Raw genomic sequence first — 20,891 nt, 5'->3', positions numbered from 1 at the left:
AGTTGAGACAGCAGCCGCTGCCCCCGCCCCGGTCCAGGAGTGGGGGAGGGGACACCCTGACGTCAGCCCCCCCGCCAGCGAGCAGGAGGCTCCGGGGAGCAGCACAGGCCAGCAGGGGGCGGCTCCCCGGCCAGCAGCGGCCCAACCACGTGACAGGGGAGCGTCGCGCGACCCTCCAGCCGCACGTGCTCTCGCGGATCAGCGACGTCACAACGGTCCCCGCCCCCGCCCGGAAGCGGCGCTGAGGCGGCGGCTGAGCGATGGCGGAGGCCGAGCCCGGGGCCGCGCCGCTGCCGCACGGTGAGGGGAGCTGGGCGCCGGCCGGCCGGCCGGGGGCGGGGGGCGCGGGGGTGTCTCGGCTCCCCTGACCCGGGCCCCCGCCCGCTCTCTCGCCTTCCCTTGCAGGCTGCCCCGGCACCAGCAGCGCCCAGGCCGGCAAAACCGCCGCCTGCCAGGGCTGCCCCAACCAGCGGCTGTGCGCCGCCGGCGGCCCCGCCGCCTCGGACCCCGGTGAGCCGCGCGGGGGCGGCGCGTGGAGCGTGTCTCTGCGGGGGAGGGGTCGCTATTGGGGGGTCTGGGGAGCGCATTGAGCGTGTCTCTGGGGGGGAGGGGGTGGGGTGAATGGGGGAGGGGTCGCTATTGGGGGGTCTGGGGAGCGCATTGAGCGTGTCTCTGGGGGGGAGGGGGTGGGGTGCATGGGGGAGGGGTAGCTATTGGGGGGTCTGGGGAGCGCATTGAGCGTGTCTCTGGGGAGGAGGGGGGTGGGGTGCATGGGGGAGGGGTTGCTATTGGGGGGGTCTGGGGAGCGCATTGAGCGTGTCTCTGGGGGGGGAGGGGGTGGGGTGAATGGGGGAGGGGTCGCTATTGGGGGGTCTGGGGAGCGCATTGAGCGTGTCTCTGGGGGGGAGGGGTCGCTATTGGGGGGTCTGGGGAGCGCATTGAGCGTGTCTCTGGGGAGGAGGGGGGTGGGGTGAATGGGGGAGGGGTCGCTATTGGGGGGTCTGGGGAGCGCATTGAGCGTGTCTCTGGGGGGGAGGGGGTGGGGTGCATGGGGGAGGGGTCGCTATTGAGGGGTCTGGGGAGCGCATTGAGCGTGTCTCTGGGGAGGAGGGGGGTGGGGTGAATGGGGGAGGGGTCGCTATTGGGGGGTCTGGGGAGCGCATTGAGGTGTCTCTGGGGAGGAGGGGGGTGGGGTGAATGGGGGAGGGGTCGCTATTGGGGGGTCTGGGGAGCGCATTGAGGTGTCTCTGGGGAGGAGGGGGGTGGGGTGCATGGGGGAGGGGTCGCTATTGAGGGGTCTGGGGAGCGCATTGAGCGTGTCTCTGGGGAGGAGGGGGGTGGGGTGAATGGGGGAGGGGTCGCTATTGGGGGGTCTGGGGAGCGCATTGAGGTGTCTCTGGGGGGGAGGGGGTGGGGTGCATGGGGGAGGGGTCGCTATTGGGGGGTCTGGGGAGCGCATTGAGCGTGTCTCTGGGGAGGAGGGGGGTGGGGTGAATGGGGGAGGGGTCGCTATTGGGGGGTCTGGGGAGCGCATTGAGGTGTCTCTGGGGGGGAGGGGGTGGGGTGCATGGGGGAGGGGTCGCTATTGGGGGGTCTGGGGAGCGCATTGAGCGTGTCTCTGGGGGGGAGGGGGTGGGGTGCATGGGGGAGGGGTCGCTATTGGGGGGTCTGGGGAGCGCATTGAGCGTGTCTCTGGGGGGGAGGGGGGTGGGGTGAATGGGGGAGGGGTCGCTATTGGGGGGTCTGGGGAGCGCATTGAGGTGTCTCTGGGGGGAGGGGGTGGGGTGCATGGGGGAGGGGTCGCTATTGGGGGGTCTGGGGAGCGCATTGAGCGTGTCTCTGGGGGGGAGGGGGTGGGGTGCATGGGGGAGGGGTCGCTATTGGGGGGTCTGGGGAGCGCATTGAGCGTGTCTCTGGGGGGGAGGGGGTGGGGTGCATGGGGGAGGGGTCGCTATTGGGGGGTCTGGGGAGCGCATTGAGCGTGTCTCTGGGGGGGAGGGGGGTGGGGTGAATGGGGGAGGGGTCGCTATTGGGGGGTCTGGGGAGCGCATTGAGGTGTCTCTGGGGGGGAGGGGGTGGGGTGCATGGGGGAGGGGTCGCTATTGGGGGGTCTGGGGAGCGCATTGAGCGTGTCTCTGGGGGGGAGGGGGTGGGGTGCATGGGGGAGGGGTCGCTATTGGGGGGTCTGGGGAGCGCATTGAGCGTGTCTCTGGGGGGGAGGGGTCGCTATTGGGGGGTCTGGGGAGCGCATTGAGCGTGTCTCTGGGGGGAGGGGGGTGGGGTGAATGGGGGAGGGGTAGCTATTGGGGGGTCTGGGGAGCGCATTGAGCGTGTCTCTGGGGAGGAGGGGGGTGGGGTGCATGGGGGAGGGGTTGCTATTGGGGGGGTCTGGGGAGCGCATTGAGCGTGTCTCTGGGGGGGGAGGGGGTGGGGTGAATGGGGGAGGGGTCGCTATTGGGGGGTCTGGGGAGCGCATTGAGGTGTCTCTGGGGGGGAGGGGGGTGGGGTGCATGGGGGAGGGGTAGCTATTGGGGGGTCTGGGGAGCGCATTGAGCGTGTCTCTGGGGGGGAGGGGTCGCTATTGGGGGGTCTGGGGAGCGCATTGAGCGTGTCTCTGGGGGGGAGGGGGGTGGGGTGAATGGGGGAGGGGTAGCTATTGGGGGGTCTGGGGAGCGCATTGAGCGTGTCTCTGGGGGGAGGGGGTGGGGTGAATGGGGGAGGGGTAGCTATTGGGGGGGTCTGGGGAGCGCATTGAGCGTGTCTCTTGGGGGAGGGGGGTGGGGTGAATGGGGGAGGGGTCGCTATTGGGGGGTCTGGGGAGCGCATTGAGCGTGTCTCTGGGGGGGAGGGGGTGGGGTGAATGGGGGAGGGGTAGCTATTGGGGGGTCTGGGGAGCGCATTGAGCGTGTCTCTGGGGAGGAGGGGGGTGGGGTGCATGGGGGAGGGGTTGCTATTGGGGGGGTCTGGGGAGCGCATTGAGCGTGTCTCTGGGGGGGGAGGGGGTGGGGTGAATGGGGGAGGGGTCGCTATTGGGGGGGTCTGGGGAGCGCATTGAGCGTGTCTCTGGGGGGGGAGGGGGTGGGGTGAATGGGGGAGGGGTCGCTATTGGGGGGTCTGGGGAGCGCATTGAGGTGTCTCTGGGGGGGAGGGGGGTGGGGTGCATGGGGGAGGGGTAGCTATTGGGGGGTCTGGGGAGCGCATTGAGCGTGTCTCTGGGGGGGAGGGGGTGGGGTGCATGGGGGAGGGGTCGCTATTGGGGGGTCTGGGGAGCGCATTGAGCGTGTCTCTGGGGGGGAGGGGTCGCTATTGGGGGGTCTGGGGAGCGCATTGAGCGTGTCTCTGGGGGGGAGGGGGGTGGGGTGAATGGGGGAGGGGTAGCTATTGGGGGGTCTGGGGAGCGCATTGAGCGTGTCTCTGGGGGGAGGGGGTGGGGTGAATGGGGGAGGGGTAGCTATTGGGGGGGTCTGGGGAGCGCATTGAGCGTGTCTCTTGGGGGAGGGGGGTGGGGTGAATGGGGGAGGGGTCGCTATTGGGGGGTCTGGGGAGCGCATTGAGCGTGTCTCTGGGGGGGAGGGGGTGGGGTGAATGGGGGAGGGGTAGCTATTGGGGGGTCTGGGGAGCGCATTGAGCGTGTCTCTGGGGAGGAGGGGGGTGGGGTGCATGGGGGAGGGGTTGCTATTGGGGGGGTCTGGGGAGCGCATTGAGCGTGTCTCTGGGGGGGGAGGGGGTGGGGTGAATGGGGGAGGGGTCGCTATTGGGGGGGTCTGGGGAGCGCATTGAGCGTGTCTCGGGGGAGGGGGGTGGGGTGAATGGGGGAGGGGTCGCTATTGGGGGGGTCTGGGGAGCGCATTGAGCGTGTCTCTGGGGAGGAGGGGGGTGGGGTGCATGGGGGAGGGGTCGCTATTGGGGGGTCTGGGGAGCGCATTGAGCGTGTCTCTGGGGGGGAGGGGGGTGGGGTGAATGGGGGAGGGGTCGCTATTGGGGGGGTCTGGGGAGCGCATTGAGCGTGTCTCTGGGGGGGGAGGGGGGTGGGGTGCATGGGGGAGGGGTAGTTATTGGGGGGTCTGGGGAGTGCATTGAGCGTGTCTCTGGGGGGGAGGGGGTGGGGTGCATGGGGAGAGGAGGGGAGGGGTCGCTATTGGGGGGGGTCTGGGGAGCGCATTGAGCGTGTCTCTTGGGGGAGGAGGGGGTGGGGTGAATGGGGAGAGGAGGGGAGGGGTCGCTATTGGGGGGTCTGGGGAGCGCATTGAGCGTGTCTCTTGGGGGAGGGGGGTGGGGTGAATGGGGAGGGGTAGTTATTGGGGGGTCTGGGGAGCGCATTGAGCGTGTCTCTTGGGGGAGGGGGGTGGGGTGAATGGGGAGGGGTAGTTATTGGGGGGTCTGGGGAGCGCATTGAGTGTGTCTCTTGGGGGGGGGTGGGGTGCATGGGGAGGGGTCGCTATTGGGGGGTCTGGGGAGCGCATTGAGCGTGTCTCTGGGGGGGAGGGGGTGGGGTGCATGGGGAGAGGAGGGGAGGGGTCGCTATTGGGGGGTCTGGGGAGTGCATTGAGCGTGTCTCTTGGGGAGGAGGGGGGTGGGGTGCATGGGGAGGGGTCGCTATTGGGGGGTCTGGGGAGCGCATTGAGCGTGTCTCTGGGGGGGAGGGGGTGGGGTGCATGAGGAGGGGAGGGGTCGCTATTGGGGGGGTCTGGGGAGCGCATTGAGCGTGTCTCTGGGGGGAGGGGGTGGGGTGCATGGGGAGAGGAGAGGAGGGGTAGCTATTGGGGGGTCTGGGGAGCGCATTGAGCATGTCTCTGGGGAGGAGGGGGGTGGGGTGCATGGGGGAGGGGTCGCTATTGGGGGGGGTCTGGGGAGCGCATTGAGCGTGTCTCTGGGGAGGAGGGGGGTGGGGTGCATGGGGGAGGGGTCGCTATTGGGGGGGTCTGGGGAGCGCATTGAGGTGTCTCTGGGGAGGAGGGGGGTGGGGTGAATGGGGGAGGGGTCGCTATTGGGGGGGTCTGGGGAGCGCATTGAGCGTGTCTCTGGGGAGGAGGGGGGTGGGGTGCATGGGGGAGGGGTAGCTATTGGGGGGTCTGGGGAGCGCATTGAGCGTGTCTCTGGGGGGGAGGGGTCGCTATTGGGGGGTCTGGGGAGTGCATTGAGCGTGTCTCTGGGGAGGAGGGGGTGGGGTGAATGGGGGAGGGGTCGCTATTGGGGGGGTCTGGGGAGCGCATTGAGCGTGTCTCTGGGGAGGAGGGGGGTGGGGTGCATGGGGAGAGGAGGGGAGGGGTCGCTATTGGGGGGGGGTCTGGGGAGCGCATTGAGCGTGTCTCTTGGGGGAGGAGGGGGTGGGGTGCATGGGGAGAGGAGGGGAGGGGTAGCTATTGGGGGGGCTCTGGGGAGCGCATTGAGCGTGTCTCTTGAGGAGGAGGAAGGTGGGGTGCATGGGGGGAGGAGGGGAGGGGTAGTTATTGGGGGGGTCTGGGGAGCGCATTGAGCGTGTCTCTTGGGGGAGGAGGGGGGTGGGGTGAATGCGGAGAGGAGGGGAGGGGTAGTTATTGGGGGGGTCTGGGGAGCGCATTGAGCGTTTCTCTTGGGGGAGGAGGGGGTGGGGTGCATGGGGAGGGGAGGGGTAGCTATTGGGGGGGGTCTGGGGAGCGCATTGAGTGTCTCTCTTGGGGGTGGGGTGCATGGGGGAGGGGTAGCTATTGGGGGGTCTGGGGAGCGCATTGAGCGTGTCTCTTGGGGAGGAGGGGGGTGGGGTGAATGGGGGAGGGGTAGCTATTGGGGGGGGTCTGGGGAGCGCATTGAGCATGTGTCTTAGGGGTGGGGGTGGGGTGCATGGGGAGGCAACAGCGGGTGGTGAATGGGGAGAAGAATTGAAACTGGCCCGCAGCCCTTTCAGGTGGCGGGGGGCCTAGGCTGAGTCTGAGGGTTTCTGGTGTGCTGTCCCTTACGCTCGTGGCGCAAACTCTTGGGAACGCCTTTGCCTTTGCAGCTATAGAAGAAATAAAGGAGAAAATGAAAATTGTGAAGCACAAAATCCTAGTTTTGTCTGGGAAAGGAGGAGTCGGCAAGAGCACTTTCAGCGCCCACTTGGCTCATGGCTTAGCAGAGGACGAGACTAAACAGGTGAGAAACCCCTCTCCTGTAGGTCTTTGTATGGCTATACAGAGACTACAGCTTGGGGTAAAAATATAGACAGGAATATCTGATTGAAACTTCACTTTAACACGTTGAAGGTGGTAAGGGAAAAGACTACATCACTTTTTTTAGAATGCTAAAAATTATATACCAGACTTTTGTTACCTATCAGACAACCTAAAACTAGAGTTACAGATGGTTCTTATGGTATTGTACTTGATTTTCATTACTGTTGTCAAAGTCCAGTAGCTTGGTGGTTAGTAGATGAATAAAAGAAATGCTCTAGATTTATATTGCACTTACCTGGGCACTGTGGGGAGAAGGTAAACGTAGCTCAGGCATGTGGTTGTCTTTCCATGTGCCTGTTAGTTGTTCTCAGGGGTTCTGTGAGTTAGAAGGAGGCTTTATTTTGCTCCTATACCTTCCTTCCCACCCCAGAAAAGTGAAAGCTATTAACATGCATCTTTTAAAAAAAACAAACAAACAAAAAAAAAAAACAACCTGACATACACAGGAGAAAACTTTAAAATTTCATTGGTGGTTTCAAGTGCAGTTAAGATCACAGAAATAACTATAAAAATGGCGTGTGCCATTCTTCCCCAGTAGCTTCCATTATCAAATCTGTTAAGAGTCTTGTGCTGACTTGTAAGCTTGACTGCCAACAGACTCAATGTCAGGTTATGTGGTGTGTAGCTCTTCTTGGCTTCCTACTTCCTCAGTCACCATAAACAATATTTTCTTAAATATGAGCTTAGACATTTGTGTTGTTCATACATGAGGTAGTCTAGAATGTAGCTAACTCTTCTAATGCTGTCTGGATTCTCCAATAGTGATAACAGTAAAAAGTTGTCTTTGTCAGTATGCACAAAGAGAAATTTTCTGCAACACATAGAGCAAATAGGTTCAGTAACATCATCTTGAACATGTGTGCTATGTGCTTAGTACTGATAGAATTTTATTTTTACGAACTTTTTTTTTGTAAAATCTCTCTCAATAGGCTTGCAGTTAATGCTATGAAATCCGCTTCTGTTTTTCAGGAAAGAACTTTCCTTTAATAGCTTTTAAATCCTTTTCCATGCTTGTAAGTTTCCACATGCAGTATTACTTCATTCAGAAAGACAAATCTTTCACAAACACTTCATATTGTAATCAACTCTCATTTCCCTTTTCCTTGATGTGGCACAACTGATATCTATATGGAACAGGTTTCTACAGAATATTGTTTGACATATACAATCAGTGTTTCAGGCATGTTAAAGAAATAAAAAAAAAAACGAGAAATAAGTTACTTTATTTTGTGACACATTAGACAAATCACAATGTGTAACAACTAAGTGAAATATTATCGTATGCTGCTTGCCTGTTGGCAAGTGAAATCTGTGACTATGTGGACAGTTTGGCCTTCATTCTACTAAATAAGTTAGTTCAGTCTGCACTTTCCCAATGTAAATTAAATTACCTGTCTCTGACGTTGCCTCCGTGCAACTAAAACTAGGTTTGCTGAGGCCTGACAAGGTGAGTCTTCATAAGCAACAGTATAAATTCGGAACATTGGTAATTTTCCCCCTAAGAAAATGCACTAAAAGTTATTAGATCTTCTTTTCAACCATACAATGCAGTTGCTTAAAATTTTATTTTGGTTCATATGTTTTCACTATCAGCCATTGACGGATGCATTCTAATTACATCTGATAGCTGCTTTCAACTACCTGAAAGGGGGTTCCAAAGAGGGTGGATCTAGACTGTTCTCAGTAGTAGCAGATGACAGAATGAGGAGTAATGGTCTCAAGTTGCAGTGGGGGAGGTTTAGATTGGATATTAGGAAAAACTTTTTCACTAGGAGGGTGGTGAAACACTGGAATGCGTTACCTAGGGAGGTGGTGGAATCTCCTTCCTTAGAAGTTTTTAAGGTCAGGCTTGACAAAGCCCTAGCTGGGATGATTTAGTTGGGGATTGGTCCTGCTTTGAGCGGAGGGTTGGACTAGATGGCCTCCTGAGGTCCCTTCCAACCCTGATATTCTATGATTATATCAGTTTGAAGGTAGTCTGTGCAGTTTGTAGTATTATCCAATAATTTCTGATACTCAAGATTACATGCGTGGGGAGTGCCATCTAGGTTCTAAATCCTTTTATAAATCCACCACTCTGTTACTGAGACATTAAATACATACACAAATACAGAAACTGTTTCTGTATAATTTATATACCAGTCACTAGAGGGAGCGTGAGTTACGCCCAGGTCCCAGAGCTGTGTTACCATACATAAAGATCAACAGGAATTGTGTGACGATCATGTTACATTTGTGCCTCTTAAGCGAGAGGGGTTGAGGGTGGGGAGGAGCTGGGGGTGGAATTTGTTAGATGTAAATGATTAAAACAGACAAAGACAGGGTTTCAAACTTCTGGGAGGATACTACCAATCATTTTGTTGTTCAGTACCTCTTTTAAGGTGGCTATATAGCCCTTTTGACTAAGCAATATAGTCTTTGTAGGCAAACTAAGAATAAAATTGAAGGATTAATGCTCAGTCTAGAGAGGGGCTCATAGTGAAATTCTCGGATGGTGAAAGTTAAATGTAATTGCATATGCAACCTGTTTTGGCTCACTAGCTGGCCAACCTGTTATAGAACATTTGTTCTTAGCTCTTCTACAGCTCTACATTTGTGTGGGCTATGGAGTTTGTAACTTCCATCACTTGCTTAGAAGGCAGGTGGCATTTGGTGCAAGAACTGAGTGTGCTCAGCAGCTATAAAGCTCTGAGAGCTGGTGGGTGCTAGCTGCGTGCCCAAATGCAACTTCGTGTCCCTTTAAAGAAAGGGGCTTAAAGAATGAAAATACATGTGCTTAGAAGTCTTTCTGGTTGGTTTGTGAGGTTTTTAACTGGATTGCAGGGGGCATGTCTTTTTTGGAGGGAATATTGCAATAGACTAAAAGTGAGAATGGCTAATGTCAGAATGCTTCATTTCCCATTATTAATCTGAGCTAAACACTCTCCAAATTTCAACTCATTTTAGTGTTTGCTTCTAATTTATATCATGTAAACAACTGTGTGCGCTTATTTCCAACTTTTTTTTTCTTAGGTTGCTCTGCTGGACATAGATATTTGTGGACCATCAATCCCTAAAATAATGGGTATAGAGGGAGAACAGGTATGATTGTTTTTGTTTTATAAACAGTAAGAGCAACTTGTCTCAAGTGGCCTAATAGGTTATTTATTGGGTGCTCTGCTTGACTTAATTTGCTTTTTTGTTTTTTTTGTATATTTAGGGCTTGTTTAAGAATAACTTCTTGGGGAATATGTGTAGAAATGCTTACATAATAAAAAGCAAGCAGAGCCCCTCCAAATTCAGTACAGGTTGGCTAGCTTGTACAAGTGAGTTGCACGTTTCAAGTAAACAGTTAATGCCAGGATAACACAACATAAAATAAACTTTATTGCTTTTGAAGACTATAATACTGCAGAATCATCACTTTGTACAAAATTCTGAAGTTTTAGTGATCTGCAGCCTTATTATAGCTGTTTTTCAATTTCTGAGAAGTAGAGGTGCACACCGTGTGTTGGTACTAATCATGTACACCATTGGTGTTAGCAAGGTTCACCTTTGTTAAAGACTAGCTAACTGGCATAGGAGAAGAAAGATACTTAACATTCTGAACAGGGAATTTACTTTTAAACATTGCTTATAGGTTATGGTAGGTACTGTTTGTATTAGAAGGATATTTGAACCGCCTTTGCCATGTGACTAGCAGCCTCTAAGACATTTATATATGATCAGGCTGACACATTAATAGGAAAGTAATGCCATTGACATAAGGAAGTATTATCTTGTGTTTCTCTGGAGTTGGTTGCCAGTCCCCTTTCTGGTTTTGTACTACGTAGCAAACTTTTAGCAGGTATCCCTGTACTTACAGGCAGTGGCTAGCAGCATCTGACGCTCTCTTTCCTTCAAATATTTCTCAGAGTGGTGTCCTTCAAGGTTAACTTTTCTGCAGCAAGGGAATGAGGGCTATATTGCAAATTGTTAGGCAGCATGTTTGCTGCAACAGCCATTTGATCAACATCAACAGAATTCGATGTTTGCTGACTAATTCAGTAACTCTGCCTTTTTGCAGTTTCTTATATGGCCATTTGACTCTTTCAATACAGTTAGCATATTTCTTGGCATCTGGTTTGAAATGTATCATTACAGTGTAGCTTATATTTCACATACATTGTGTATATACTGCATATATGGGTTTTTAAAACATTGCTTTTATCCTCAGGTTCACCAGAGTGGTTCTGGATGGTCTCCGGTGGTAAGTTAGTGAGGTTTTTTCTTTTCTTTTTTAAAAAAGAAAACAGTTTAGGGGGGCCTATTCCAGAGAGAAACTAGAACTATTTTCTCCCTCCTACCCACTCTTTTTTTTTCCCATATACAGAAGTCCTGCTTCTTAAAGATGCACTACAGGTTAAACAGCATAGCTTTAAAAAAAATTCCTTCTGTTATTAACATCACAGTGGGTTATTATAACTGAACATTTTAAAACAAAGTAAAGTTTCGCCTTTTCAGCTGTTTCCCTTTGCACTTATTTTGGTTTGGACAATGAAAATAGACTAGTCAGTTTCAATTATTTTTGGTTCTCGTGCACTTGCACAATACTTCACTTCCAGTTATAACAACACTGCAGATAATTAAATCCCAAGGAATAAGAGGTGATGTTCTTAACAAAATGCATGGAAATATTTCAGATTTTGTTCAAATTTTTGTACATGCCACCACACAAATATTTTTCTGATGCTGAGAGAGAAAGGGAAGTCATTTTCGCCACATGCCTTCTCAGTAGTGATTCTGTGAAGTTATTGCAGTAATTGGCATTATCAGTTTGTAAAAGGCTCTTTAAAATGTGAATATAGTCAGATTACTGACTGTTGTGCAGAAATCATGCAGCCTTTGACTGATGGAGGAAAAGTAAGGACACTTCATTTTTTCAAACATCCATTTTCTTAAACTATGTTTTGATCCATTAAAATCTTTTAAGAACTGGTAAGGATATTATTTTGGTAAAGTAAATTTCTTTCTGGGCTGTTTTAATAGTATGCTTCCTCTTTTCTAGTATGTTGAAGAAAACTTGTGTGTCATGTCTGTGGGGTTCTTGCTCAGTGGTCCTGATGATGCTGTTATCTGGAGAGGACCCAAAAAAAATGGTCTGTATCTCAAGTATTTTCACTGTTGTTGATTATTGAAATTTAGACAGTGCTTCCTTTTTCCGTATAAAACTTCGTTTGTTGGCAAAGCCGTTATTCTTAACCATCCTAGACTGAAAGGAAACGCTATCGTATATTGAACTGAGCTTTCTAACATAATCAGAACAACTTAGTTTAGACTGTCTAGATGGAAACTAAGGAGTCTATATTTGATAAAATATCATTGCATGCATACTACTGATTAACATGTACATTTGATACTTTTTTCACACTTGGGCAGAATTTATATCTATAGTTTATTGCTCTGTGTTAACACGGGTCTGTTGAACTTTCTAAATAGGCATGAATATTGATCATGTTTTAAAAAAGATTCCTAAATTGATTGCATATCTGAAAGAAATCTCAATATTCAACATCATAATTTCCAAGCTACCTGATGTTCAGGGTTTTTTTTGTAAATGAATGTAGGTAGCAAAACTGTCTTATCTGGTTGTTAATTCAACCTTTTAAATGTATACTGTTTGTTTTACTATCCTTTTGTGCATAAAAGAAGACTGGAAGTAGACTATTTGGTTATGGAAATAAACAATAATATTCTTTTGAGCCAGTTTTGCTGATGAATTTATGTAATAAAATGGCTTATTCTTTTTTCAGACCTTAACATGTGATTTCCATGTTACTGTAGATTCTAAATTACTTAGTTTTAGCCCTTTCGGTCCCTCATCCCATTGCTTTTTGCTTAAATTTTCTGAAATAGAATGTACCTAACTTTTTATTGATAACACTCAATTCTAGTTTGACAGTGCATACGTTAAAAATATAAAGAAATTTGAGTAGAATGCTCTGGAAGTAGAACTTAAGGTGCAGATCTTTCTGAAACAGTGATTCTGTATTGGTATTGTAAGGATCCAGGATTGTTTATCCAAAACCTTCTATATTTAAAATGATCAGCTGAAAAGACGGGATCTGAGAGTAAAACTGAATTCTTTACTTTTATAGCGACAGGTTTCAGAGTAGCAGCCGTGTTAGTCTGTATCCACAAAAAGAAAAGGAGGACTTGTGGCACCTTAGAGACTCACAAATTTATTTGAGCATAAGCTTTCATGAGCTGCAGCTCACGTCATCGGATGCATTCAGTGGAAAATACAGTGGGAAGATTTATATACACAGAGAAGATGAAACAATGGGTGTTACCATACACACTGTAACGAGAGTGATCAGGTAAGGTGAGCTATTACCATCAGGAGAGCAGGGGGGAAAAGCTCTCATCACTTTTGTTACACTCTGATCACTCTGGTTACAGTGTGTATGGTAACACCCATTGTTTCATGTTCTCTGTGTATATAAATCTCCCCACTGTATTTTCCACTGAATGCTTCCGATGAAGTGAGCTGCAACTCACGAAAGCTTATGCTCAAATAAATTTGTTAGTCTCTAAGGTGCCACAAGTCCTCCTGTTCTTTTTACTTTATAGCATCGCTATCAGTAATGAAACTTCTGACAGCAAAAATTATGGCTTCAGTGACCTCTTTTATTGCTTGCCATAGATGGAGTTTTACAGATGTAACTGATTGGAACTTGCCAAATAATTCCAATACATGTGAATTAATAGAATCCACCTCACTCATCTGTGTTGGCTCTGCACTGTTCTCTTAACAGGAGTAAAAATATACATTCGCTGAAGTCAGACAGAGCAGATATTTTGAGTGAGAAGGTGCCATTTTACATACTCTCCTTGCAAAATAGACCCATGCTTTGAGTGTGGCTGCAGTCATATTTTGGGTAATCTTTTAGCACAGAATAGATTCTTAAAGTGCCTTTCAGACTTTTTGAACAACAGACCAAATTCTGACTGTCTCACTCAAGCTTTTGGCCCCTTTAAGTTTACGCTGGAGATTGAGGAAACTGCACACTTGCTATTTTCTAGCTTGTATGTTTCTAAATTTCAAATTTGTTGTTCATCTTGCATCTGTTTTTAGGAATGATCAAACAATTTCTTCGTGATGTGGATTGGGGTGAAATTGACTACCTTATTGTGGATACACCTCCAGGTACTTCAGATGAACATTTATCTGTTGTGCAGTATCTAAGTTCCTCACACATAGATGGAGCAGTTATAATCACTACTCCTCAGGTAAGAGACGTACTGCTACAAATGTTAAATCAAATCTTTGCTTTGGAACACTTATTAACTTTACAGAAATGACCTCGTCAATCAACTATAGCATGTAGGCACAAAGGAATGTCTCTCCATGGAAGGAGATGATTTAAGTCTGCCAGTTGGCTTCAGAGTCTTCTTCCTGCCATTTGGGATCCATGCCCAGCATGATCCATTCATCACAACCAAATTATTGGATGCTGATCCGTAGAGATCAGATAATTTTCTCATTTAAATGACACTGTGGAACTTGTTTACAGCTCTGTGGCATGTTGGAGACTTCCTGAAGGCAAAGGACTGTGAACTTGCAATACTGTTGACTTACAGATGGTGCTAGGAGGGAAGTAAGGAATGATAATATTAGACAGCAGGAAGATACTAGTGATGTTGGGGTGGGGGGAATCATGGTGAGCTTTTATTTATGTATTGATTGATTTATGGACAGTAGAACCTCTGGGTTAGTATACTTTTCCTTCTTAGGATGTGTATAGTGGGGGGGTTTTTGGGGCGGGAGAGGGCTTTTTGTTTCGAGTCAGGTACCAGTGCTGAGATTAGTGGCAGAAGTCTAGCTAAATCAGAAGTACGTTCTCAGTGGGCAATTTGAAGGAGGGGCAGAAGAGGCCAATTATGCAGGAAGAGGCACAGTTTTCCAGGAGTAGGATCAACAAGAAAATGTCCAAAGGCACAAGTGGCAGGAAACAAGTGGAACACTAAGTAGGGAGTAGTGAGCAGAATGCAAGGGACGTGTAGGAGGAAGTGGAAGGAAATGAGGTCAAACGTGGTTTTAGTAAAGGGAAATCATGCCACACCAATCTACTATAATTCTTTGAAGGGGTTAACAAGCATGTGGACCAAGGGGATCCAGTGGATATAGTGTTCTTAGATTTTCAGAAAACCCTTGACAAGGTCCCTCACCAAAGGCTCTTATGCAAAGTAAGCAACCACGGGATAAGAGAGAAGGTGCTCTCATGGATTGGTAACTGGTTAAAAGATAGGAAACAAAGGGTAGTAAAAATGGTCAGTTTTCAGAATGGAGAGAGGTAAATAGTGGTGTCCCACAGGGGTCTGTACTGGGACCAGTCCTATTCAACATATTCATAAATTATCTGGAAAAAGGGGTAAACAGTGAGGTGGCAAAATTTGCAGACGATACAAAATTACTCAAGATAAGTCCCAGGCATACTGTGAAGAGCTATAAAGGGATCTCTCAAAACTGGGTGACTGGGCAGCAAAATGGCAGATGAAATTGAATGTTGATAAATACAAAGTAATGCACATAGGGAAGCTTAATCTCAACTATACATCAAAAATGATGGGGTCTGAATGAGCTGTTACCACTCAAGAAAGAGATCTTGGAGTCATTGTGGATCGTTCTCTGAAAACATCCACTCAATGTGCAGCAGCTGTCAAAAAGGCAAACTGAATGCTGGGAATAATTAAGAAGGGGCTAGAAAATAGGACAGAAAATATCATGCTGCTTCTATATAAGTCCATGGGACGCCCACATCTTGAATACTGTATGCAGATGTGGTCGCCCCATCTCAAAAACGATATATGGGAATTGGAAAAAGTTCAGAAAAGGGCAACAAAAATGATTAGGGGAATGGAACAGCTTCCATATGAGGAGAGATTAATAAGACTGGGACTTTTCAGCTTGGAAAAGAGACGGCTAAGAGGAGATGATAGAGCTCTGTAAAATCATGACTGGTGTGGAGAAAGTAGATAAGGAAGTGTTGTTTACTACTACTCATAACACAAGAACTAGGGGTCACCAAATGAAATTAATAGGCAGCAGGTTTAAAACAAATAAAAGGAAGTATTCTTTCACACAACACACAGTCAACCTGTGGAACTCCTTGCCAGAGGATGTTGTGAAGGTGAAGACCATAACAGGGTTCAAAAAAGAACTAGATAAATTCATGGAGGATAGGTCTATCAATGGCTGTTAGCCAGGATGGGCAGGGATGGTGTCCCTAGCCTGTTTGCCAGAAGCTGGGAATGAGTGACAGGGGATGGATCCCTGTTCTGTTGATACCCTCTGGGGCACCTGGCACTGGCCACTGTTGGAAGACAGGATACTGGACTAGATGGACCTTTGATCTGATCCAGTAGAGCCATTCCTATGTTATGTAGGCATGTTTATGAGAAGGGTGAGGGTTAGGGAGTGGTGTTAGAATTGATTTTGGAAAGAGTGAGTAAACCCGTTCCTGCACATCTTCCTCAATACCTTCATCAGATTAGTTTTTTGGTGTCTTTCTGTGAACTAACAGTAGATGCAAAAGTAATATTCGCATAATCCATTCTATTTAAAGAATACTTTTCACTGAAGATATGACATTAATGCAGGCGATATGCATAAAGATGGTTGATCCCATGCCAGAATTGTTGGACAGATTTAAAGGTCTTGGAAGCTAAATTGGTTGAATAAAGATCTAAATAGCTTGATAATCTTTGGTCAGTCTCAAGACAGAAGATACCTTAATTGAGTAAATCAGATAATAGGTTATTTGTTTAATCTGCTGGTGGAAAACATGCTCAGAATGTGAAGAGAAGTCAGCAAGATTGTAACAGTTGCTTGAAAGATTTCTGTGCTAGGCAAGTTTGCTTTGTAGGGAAAACCCATAGATGGAAAAAGTCCAGTGTATGTGGACTGACAAAATAACACTTGCTTTTGATAGGAAATATCACTTCAGGATGTTCGAAAGGAGATCAACTTTTGTCATAAGGTGAAGCTGCCAATCATAGGTGTTGTTGAAAATATGAGTGGCTTTGTATGCCCAAAATGTAAGGTAAGACTATCTAAAACTTATTGCTAATATTTTTACTCGTCTTAATATATGCAGTCCAAATGTATGTATGTTTTGTGGTGACCATGAGGGAAGAGAGAGGATTTACTTATCATGGCACAAACTTGCTTGATCTCCTGAATAAAAAAAAAAAAATCCTGTTTCTGTTGGTGGAAACAGTATCAAGCTCTCTTATACAGGAACTGTTGTCCTTAGATAGTTATGAAAGGTGCATTCCTGAGGCCAAGGATTAGTTTTGTAGGTTCTTTTAGGAGCCAGAACATTGGATAAAAATAGCAATTTTGAAATGGAGGCTTCAGCTACACAGCAGGATGCTACATTGTTAGACATCTATATTTGAATAATAGACCTACTTTAAGACCTGTAAAAAGAAAAGGAGTACTTGTGGCAGTGTTTAACAACTCTGTCTTAAATGCTCCTATTAAGAGGAGCCACCGGCTGGCATCTCTGAATAGCTGATGTGGGATGTTGCAGCTCCTGTGATGTAGGAAACTTCTGAAGTGCTGTGTGTTCAAGCACTACTGCAGCCTCCCTTCTTGTTTACTTTCGCTTCTAAAAGCGTATGCAAACATTGAGATGTTTCTACATTACTAACAATTTCCTTTCGATGTTGAACTCCTGATCCCCCTGTTACATAAGTGAGCTACACATGCTGCTTTTGCTTCAGAACTTTCCGGGCATTTTCAACACATGAAAGTACAAACTGGGAGCATTATGGAATGGGGGGTTGCTACACTGTGTACCGTAATCATTTTCTAGAAACAGTCCCATGCTGGATTGTATGTGCCAGCCATGATAACCATGGAGTCTGAGGATTGGGCTAGGACGGGAACAAGATGACAAATTACATGTTACTAACCCAGTTAGAGAGAGAACTAAAGGATGGTAACGACCATCCAAACATGCAGACTAATGCACGATCAGCTTGTCTTGGGAATGTGGGTCCATGGGTTTCAGGTGAGTTCCTTGGCATCAACCTGTTACCCATTTGAACACATTCTCAAAGCAATATGAGTTCTTGGAAAAGTCAGACATAATTGTCAGTCTCTGCTCACGAGTCCGAGGTCTTGGAAAGAATTAGGTTTCTGCAGGTCAGAATTAAAGAATATTGACAGCTTTTGTCTGGCCACACTGTCTGCTTTCAAATCCCTCGCTCTTGTAAATTTAAATTCTAACCCACAGTTTTAAAATTAGGATTGTGTATATACCACAATAAATGTCTTGGAGGAATAGTAACGTAAACTAGACGAATAGAGGACAAATGTATTAGAAATGGTACTTGTGATTTATATTTGCCCCCTACAATGCTCTTAATGGGCAGAAATGATTTGTGTGAAAGCTTAGGTCAGATGTTTTAACTGTGTAGAACTCTAATGTGCAGTGATAGTATGCCAGGAAACTACCATACATAGCCATCAGAAGCCCACAATGTGTGGTCCTGTTTTAACTGGGATTTCAATTAGTGATGTTTTGAAAATACCGCAACAAAACTGAAGAACTGTAGTTCTCAAAATGATCTTTTGTGGAGATGTCTTGTAATACTAGTCCTTTTTTTTTTTTAACATTACAGATTGAATCTCAAATCTTTCCTCCAACAACTGGAGGAGCAGAGAAGATGTGCCAAAATTTAAATATTTCTCTCCTGGGGAAAGTGCCTCTAGAGCCTCAAATAGGTAAGCTTGGCAAATTACATAATAATAAACAGCAACACTGTGCTTGCCATTACTTCAGGGTCATTTTTGGCATATCAACTAAGGTTTAGACTTATTCACTGCGATAAACACAGTGTCCAATAGCTGACTTTTTTAGAATGAAAATTCCTGTAAATGTAGTTTGTGGAATGGTGATAATATGGTTTGGTCTGAAATGAGTAAAATGATGAGGGAACTTCCTGCTTAGGTTTAAATAGTAATCATGTCAGCCGTTCACCTTTAGTAACATGATTCATCTTGTGTGTGCCATTTTTTTCAAAAACTGCTCACTTACCGTTGCATACTGGCTGTAACCATACCACAAGGAAGTATAAAATCTTGTAACATCAAGTTTTGGTATAGTTAGAGCTTCTATAACAACTGAAAAAATGCTAGTTGTATGAATTTAGTTAGGTTTTTTCCAGTGGATAATTAGATATACTAAAAGAAAAGAGCTAGTATGTAAAATACCACGTTACGAGTAGATCATGTACACCAATCTACACAGTATTGGGTGTAAAGCAAGGCCATCTTGGTGCTACTTTTCCATGGAATTAAGGAACAGCATCCCGTCTAGATGGAAGGATGGTATAGACAGGACATGTACAGAGACATCTAAATCTAGGAAAGCCGAGGACCTCAGTCTGAAAAACGACATTGTTCTGCTACTTAGTTCTAATAGCTGTCTATAAGACAATAGCTACCATGCTTCATTCATGTGTTACCGACACAGGAAGAACATAAGCCCTTGCTTGGTTCACTGGACTGGTACAGCAGTTTTGGGGAGGTAATTTTCAGGCAGGTTTTTTTTGTTTTGTTTTTCTGCATCACAAGGTTTTTAGCTTATTTTTTTTCTTTTTTAGGGAAAAGTTGTGATGAAGGCCAATCTTTTTTCTCTGAAATACCTGAGTCCCCAGCTACTTCATCTTACAGGAATATCATCCAAAGTAAGTATGTCATGTTAAAAAAGGCTGATGTGTGAATTACTTGTCTGAGCAATTAGTTTCTTAAACATGTTATGGAGGTGTAATTTTGGCAGAATGTACAGTATAAGAATCATGAAATCGCACCATTTGTTATCTCTTTACTTGTCTCAAGAATGACTTCATTTTATATATATATTATATTTTAAACAATTAAATTCTGTTAAAAGGATAGCTATTTAACTCCAGGTAACTAAAATAAGTGTGTCTTCTATGGCTTATTTTGACCTTCATTGAGTTCCAGCAAATACATCATGTACTCTTACTAACAAAATAAAATAGTTTTGCTAATTTTCTACGAGCAGGCATTTCTTAAATGGAATTTGGCAGCTTACCAGTGAGTGAAGTTTTGAATATGTCACTCTGACACTTCTGGAAGAGCAAATGTACAAAATGCAGAAAGTATTCAAATAGCAGAAGAAAAATGGGTCTAAAATTCTTTAAACCGTTTCAAATATAAGTGAGGGTAATATGATAGACAAAATTTTGTGACTTATGCCCACAGCAGGCAATAGATCCATGCAGTGATTGACCATACATAAGTTCACTACTACCTTGTTTTTTGCCTCTTTGCAGGGATTCAAGAATATTGTGGCCTACAACACTCACAAGAAAAATTATCTAACCAAGGAATGGAATAAATGTGCAGTTAACTATAGGAAAGCAACGATTGTGTCATGAATTGACAGGCAGAATGTAAAGACTTATACTCCTTTTCTGTATTGCAAATAAATAATTTTAAAGTTAATGTCCTTGCTTTAATTTTCTGTTCTTGTTGTGTGCGATCACCATCATATTTGAACACCAGCTAGTCCACCTGATGTCTCAAAGCTTTATTATAAGTTTATAGAGATAAGTCACTTAGTGCCTCACAGGTGAAATCTAAATGCAGTATTTTGTGATACCTGAAATCTTGTATTTGTCGTTAGTGAAATTAATCTCCAAAGATGGTCACATAGACTTTATTCAGAAACTCTTGTACATTAAATACATATTTTCATTGGAACATTTACCTGAGTCTCATTTTAAAATATTAGTACTTTCAAGCCTCCTTTATTTGGGGATTAATTGTAGTGTGCATTTCCATGCTGTGTTTCATTGGATAAGATCACTTGGGCATCTTTTTCTTTGATTAGTAGAGTTCCATATTTAGAGTACACTCAAATTTAGGATTGTCTCTTCTTTTGTGATCAGTGTCTGGGAAAAGAAAAATAAGTGTCAGCCTAGTGGGAACAAATTACTAACCAATTTTTTTCCTTAGACAAGTTAACGTTAATTTCCTTGTTTGTAATACAAGAAATGAGAGGGCAAGTGTCAAGGGAAAATTAACCGCATTTGCTTTCAAACTAAAATCAGTACAAACTTGACTGTGTGGCTGCAGAACAGAATGAGTTGACTTGAGGGAGCTTGCTGCCTACTTGATTTATAGCAAGGAAATAAGTCAGTGTTCAGGCTTAATTTATTCGTAGGAGTTTAATTCACTAAGTAATAAAGTGTTGTGTTGCCAGAAATCCCTCTCAAATGGGCCTTTCCTCTGCTCTCCTCCACCCAATCTCTGATTCCAGACCCCCCTCCTTCATGCCAGAAATTATCCAGAGGGAGGAAAGAAAAAGGGGATGGGTAACTACTCTACTCTGCACTCACTCAAGAAGGATATTCTCATCTTGAGTGTTAACAAGGCTTCTGACTTGTCCAGTGGTTAAACATCCCAAACTCTGAGAAATGAGGAGCACATTCTGTAGGAGAACTGCAGTTGCCTTTTATATTACACTTCTGAAATTATGCTTCCTGATCTATATAGTATGAATATCACAGAACTGAGTATTAGAAACACCCAGTGATCAGGAATCCTCCAGAGGCCTTTATCTTAATGACTAAAATGACTCTAATCATTAACAAACTCACTCTGTATTGTGACAGGGTTGGGCCAGATGGCTACAGGAG

At 46.7% G+C, this 20,891-nt stretch overlaps 1 protein-coding gene across 1 annotated transcript; it reads left to right on the top strand.

The window, feature by feature from the left end:
* The first annotated feature begins 405 nt into the window (after positions 1-405).
* Positions 406-19,762, top strand: NUBP1 (NUBP iron-sulfur cluster assembly factor 1, cytosolic). Its single transcript, XM_074941180.1, has 10 exons — positions 406-510; positions 5,978-6,111; positions 9,204-9,272; positions 10,387-10,419; positions 11,218-11,308; positions 13,288-13,442; positions 16,145-16,255; positions 17,844-17,946; positions 18,828-18,911; positions 19,524-19,762. Exons 2-10 carry the CDS (start codon positions 6,001-6,003, stop codon positions 19,586-19,588), a joined length of 822 nt encoding a protein of 273 aa, XP_074797281.1. The 5' UTR covers positions 406-510; positions 5,978-6,000; the 3' UTR covers positions 19,589-19,762.
* Positions 19,763-20,891: the final 1,129 nt, after the last annotated feature.

The sequence above is a fragment of the Natator depressus genome, chromosome 28, assembly GCF_965152275.1.
Source record: "Natator depressus isolate rNatDep1 chromosome 28, rNatDep2.hap1, whole genome shotgun sequence".
Lineage (NCBI taxonomy): Eukaryota > Metazoa > Chordata > Testudines > Cheloniidae > Natator > Natator depressus.
This window is presented reverse-complemented; position numbering and strand designations above follow the sequence as displayed.

Bases quoted from the DNA above. Each gene is read 5' to 3' on its own strand.
- NUBP1 (XM_074941180.1), top strand. From the start codon at position 6,001: ATGAAAATTGTGAAGCACAAAATCCTAGTTTTGTCTGGGAAAGGAGGA. The intron at 6,112-9,203 runs GTGAGAAACCCC...TTTTTTTCTTAG, and splicing joins CAGAGGACGAGACTAAACAG to GTTGCTCTGCTGGACATAGA. The intron at 18,912-19,523 runs GTAAGTATGTCA...GCCTCTTTGCAG, and splicing joins TTACAGGAATATCATCCAAA to GGATTCAAGAATATTGTGGC.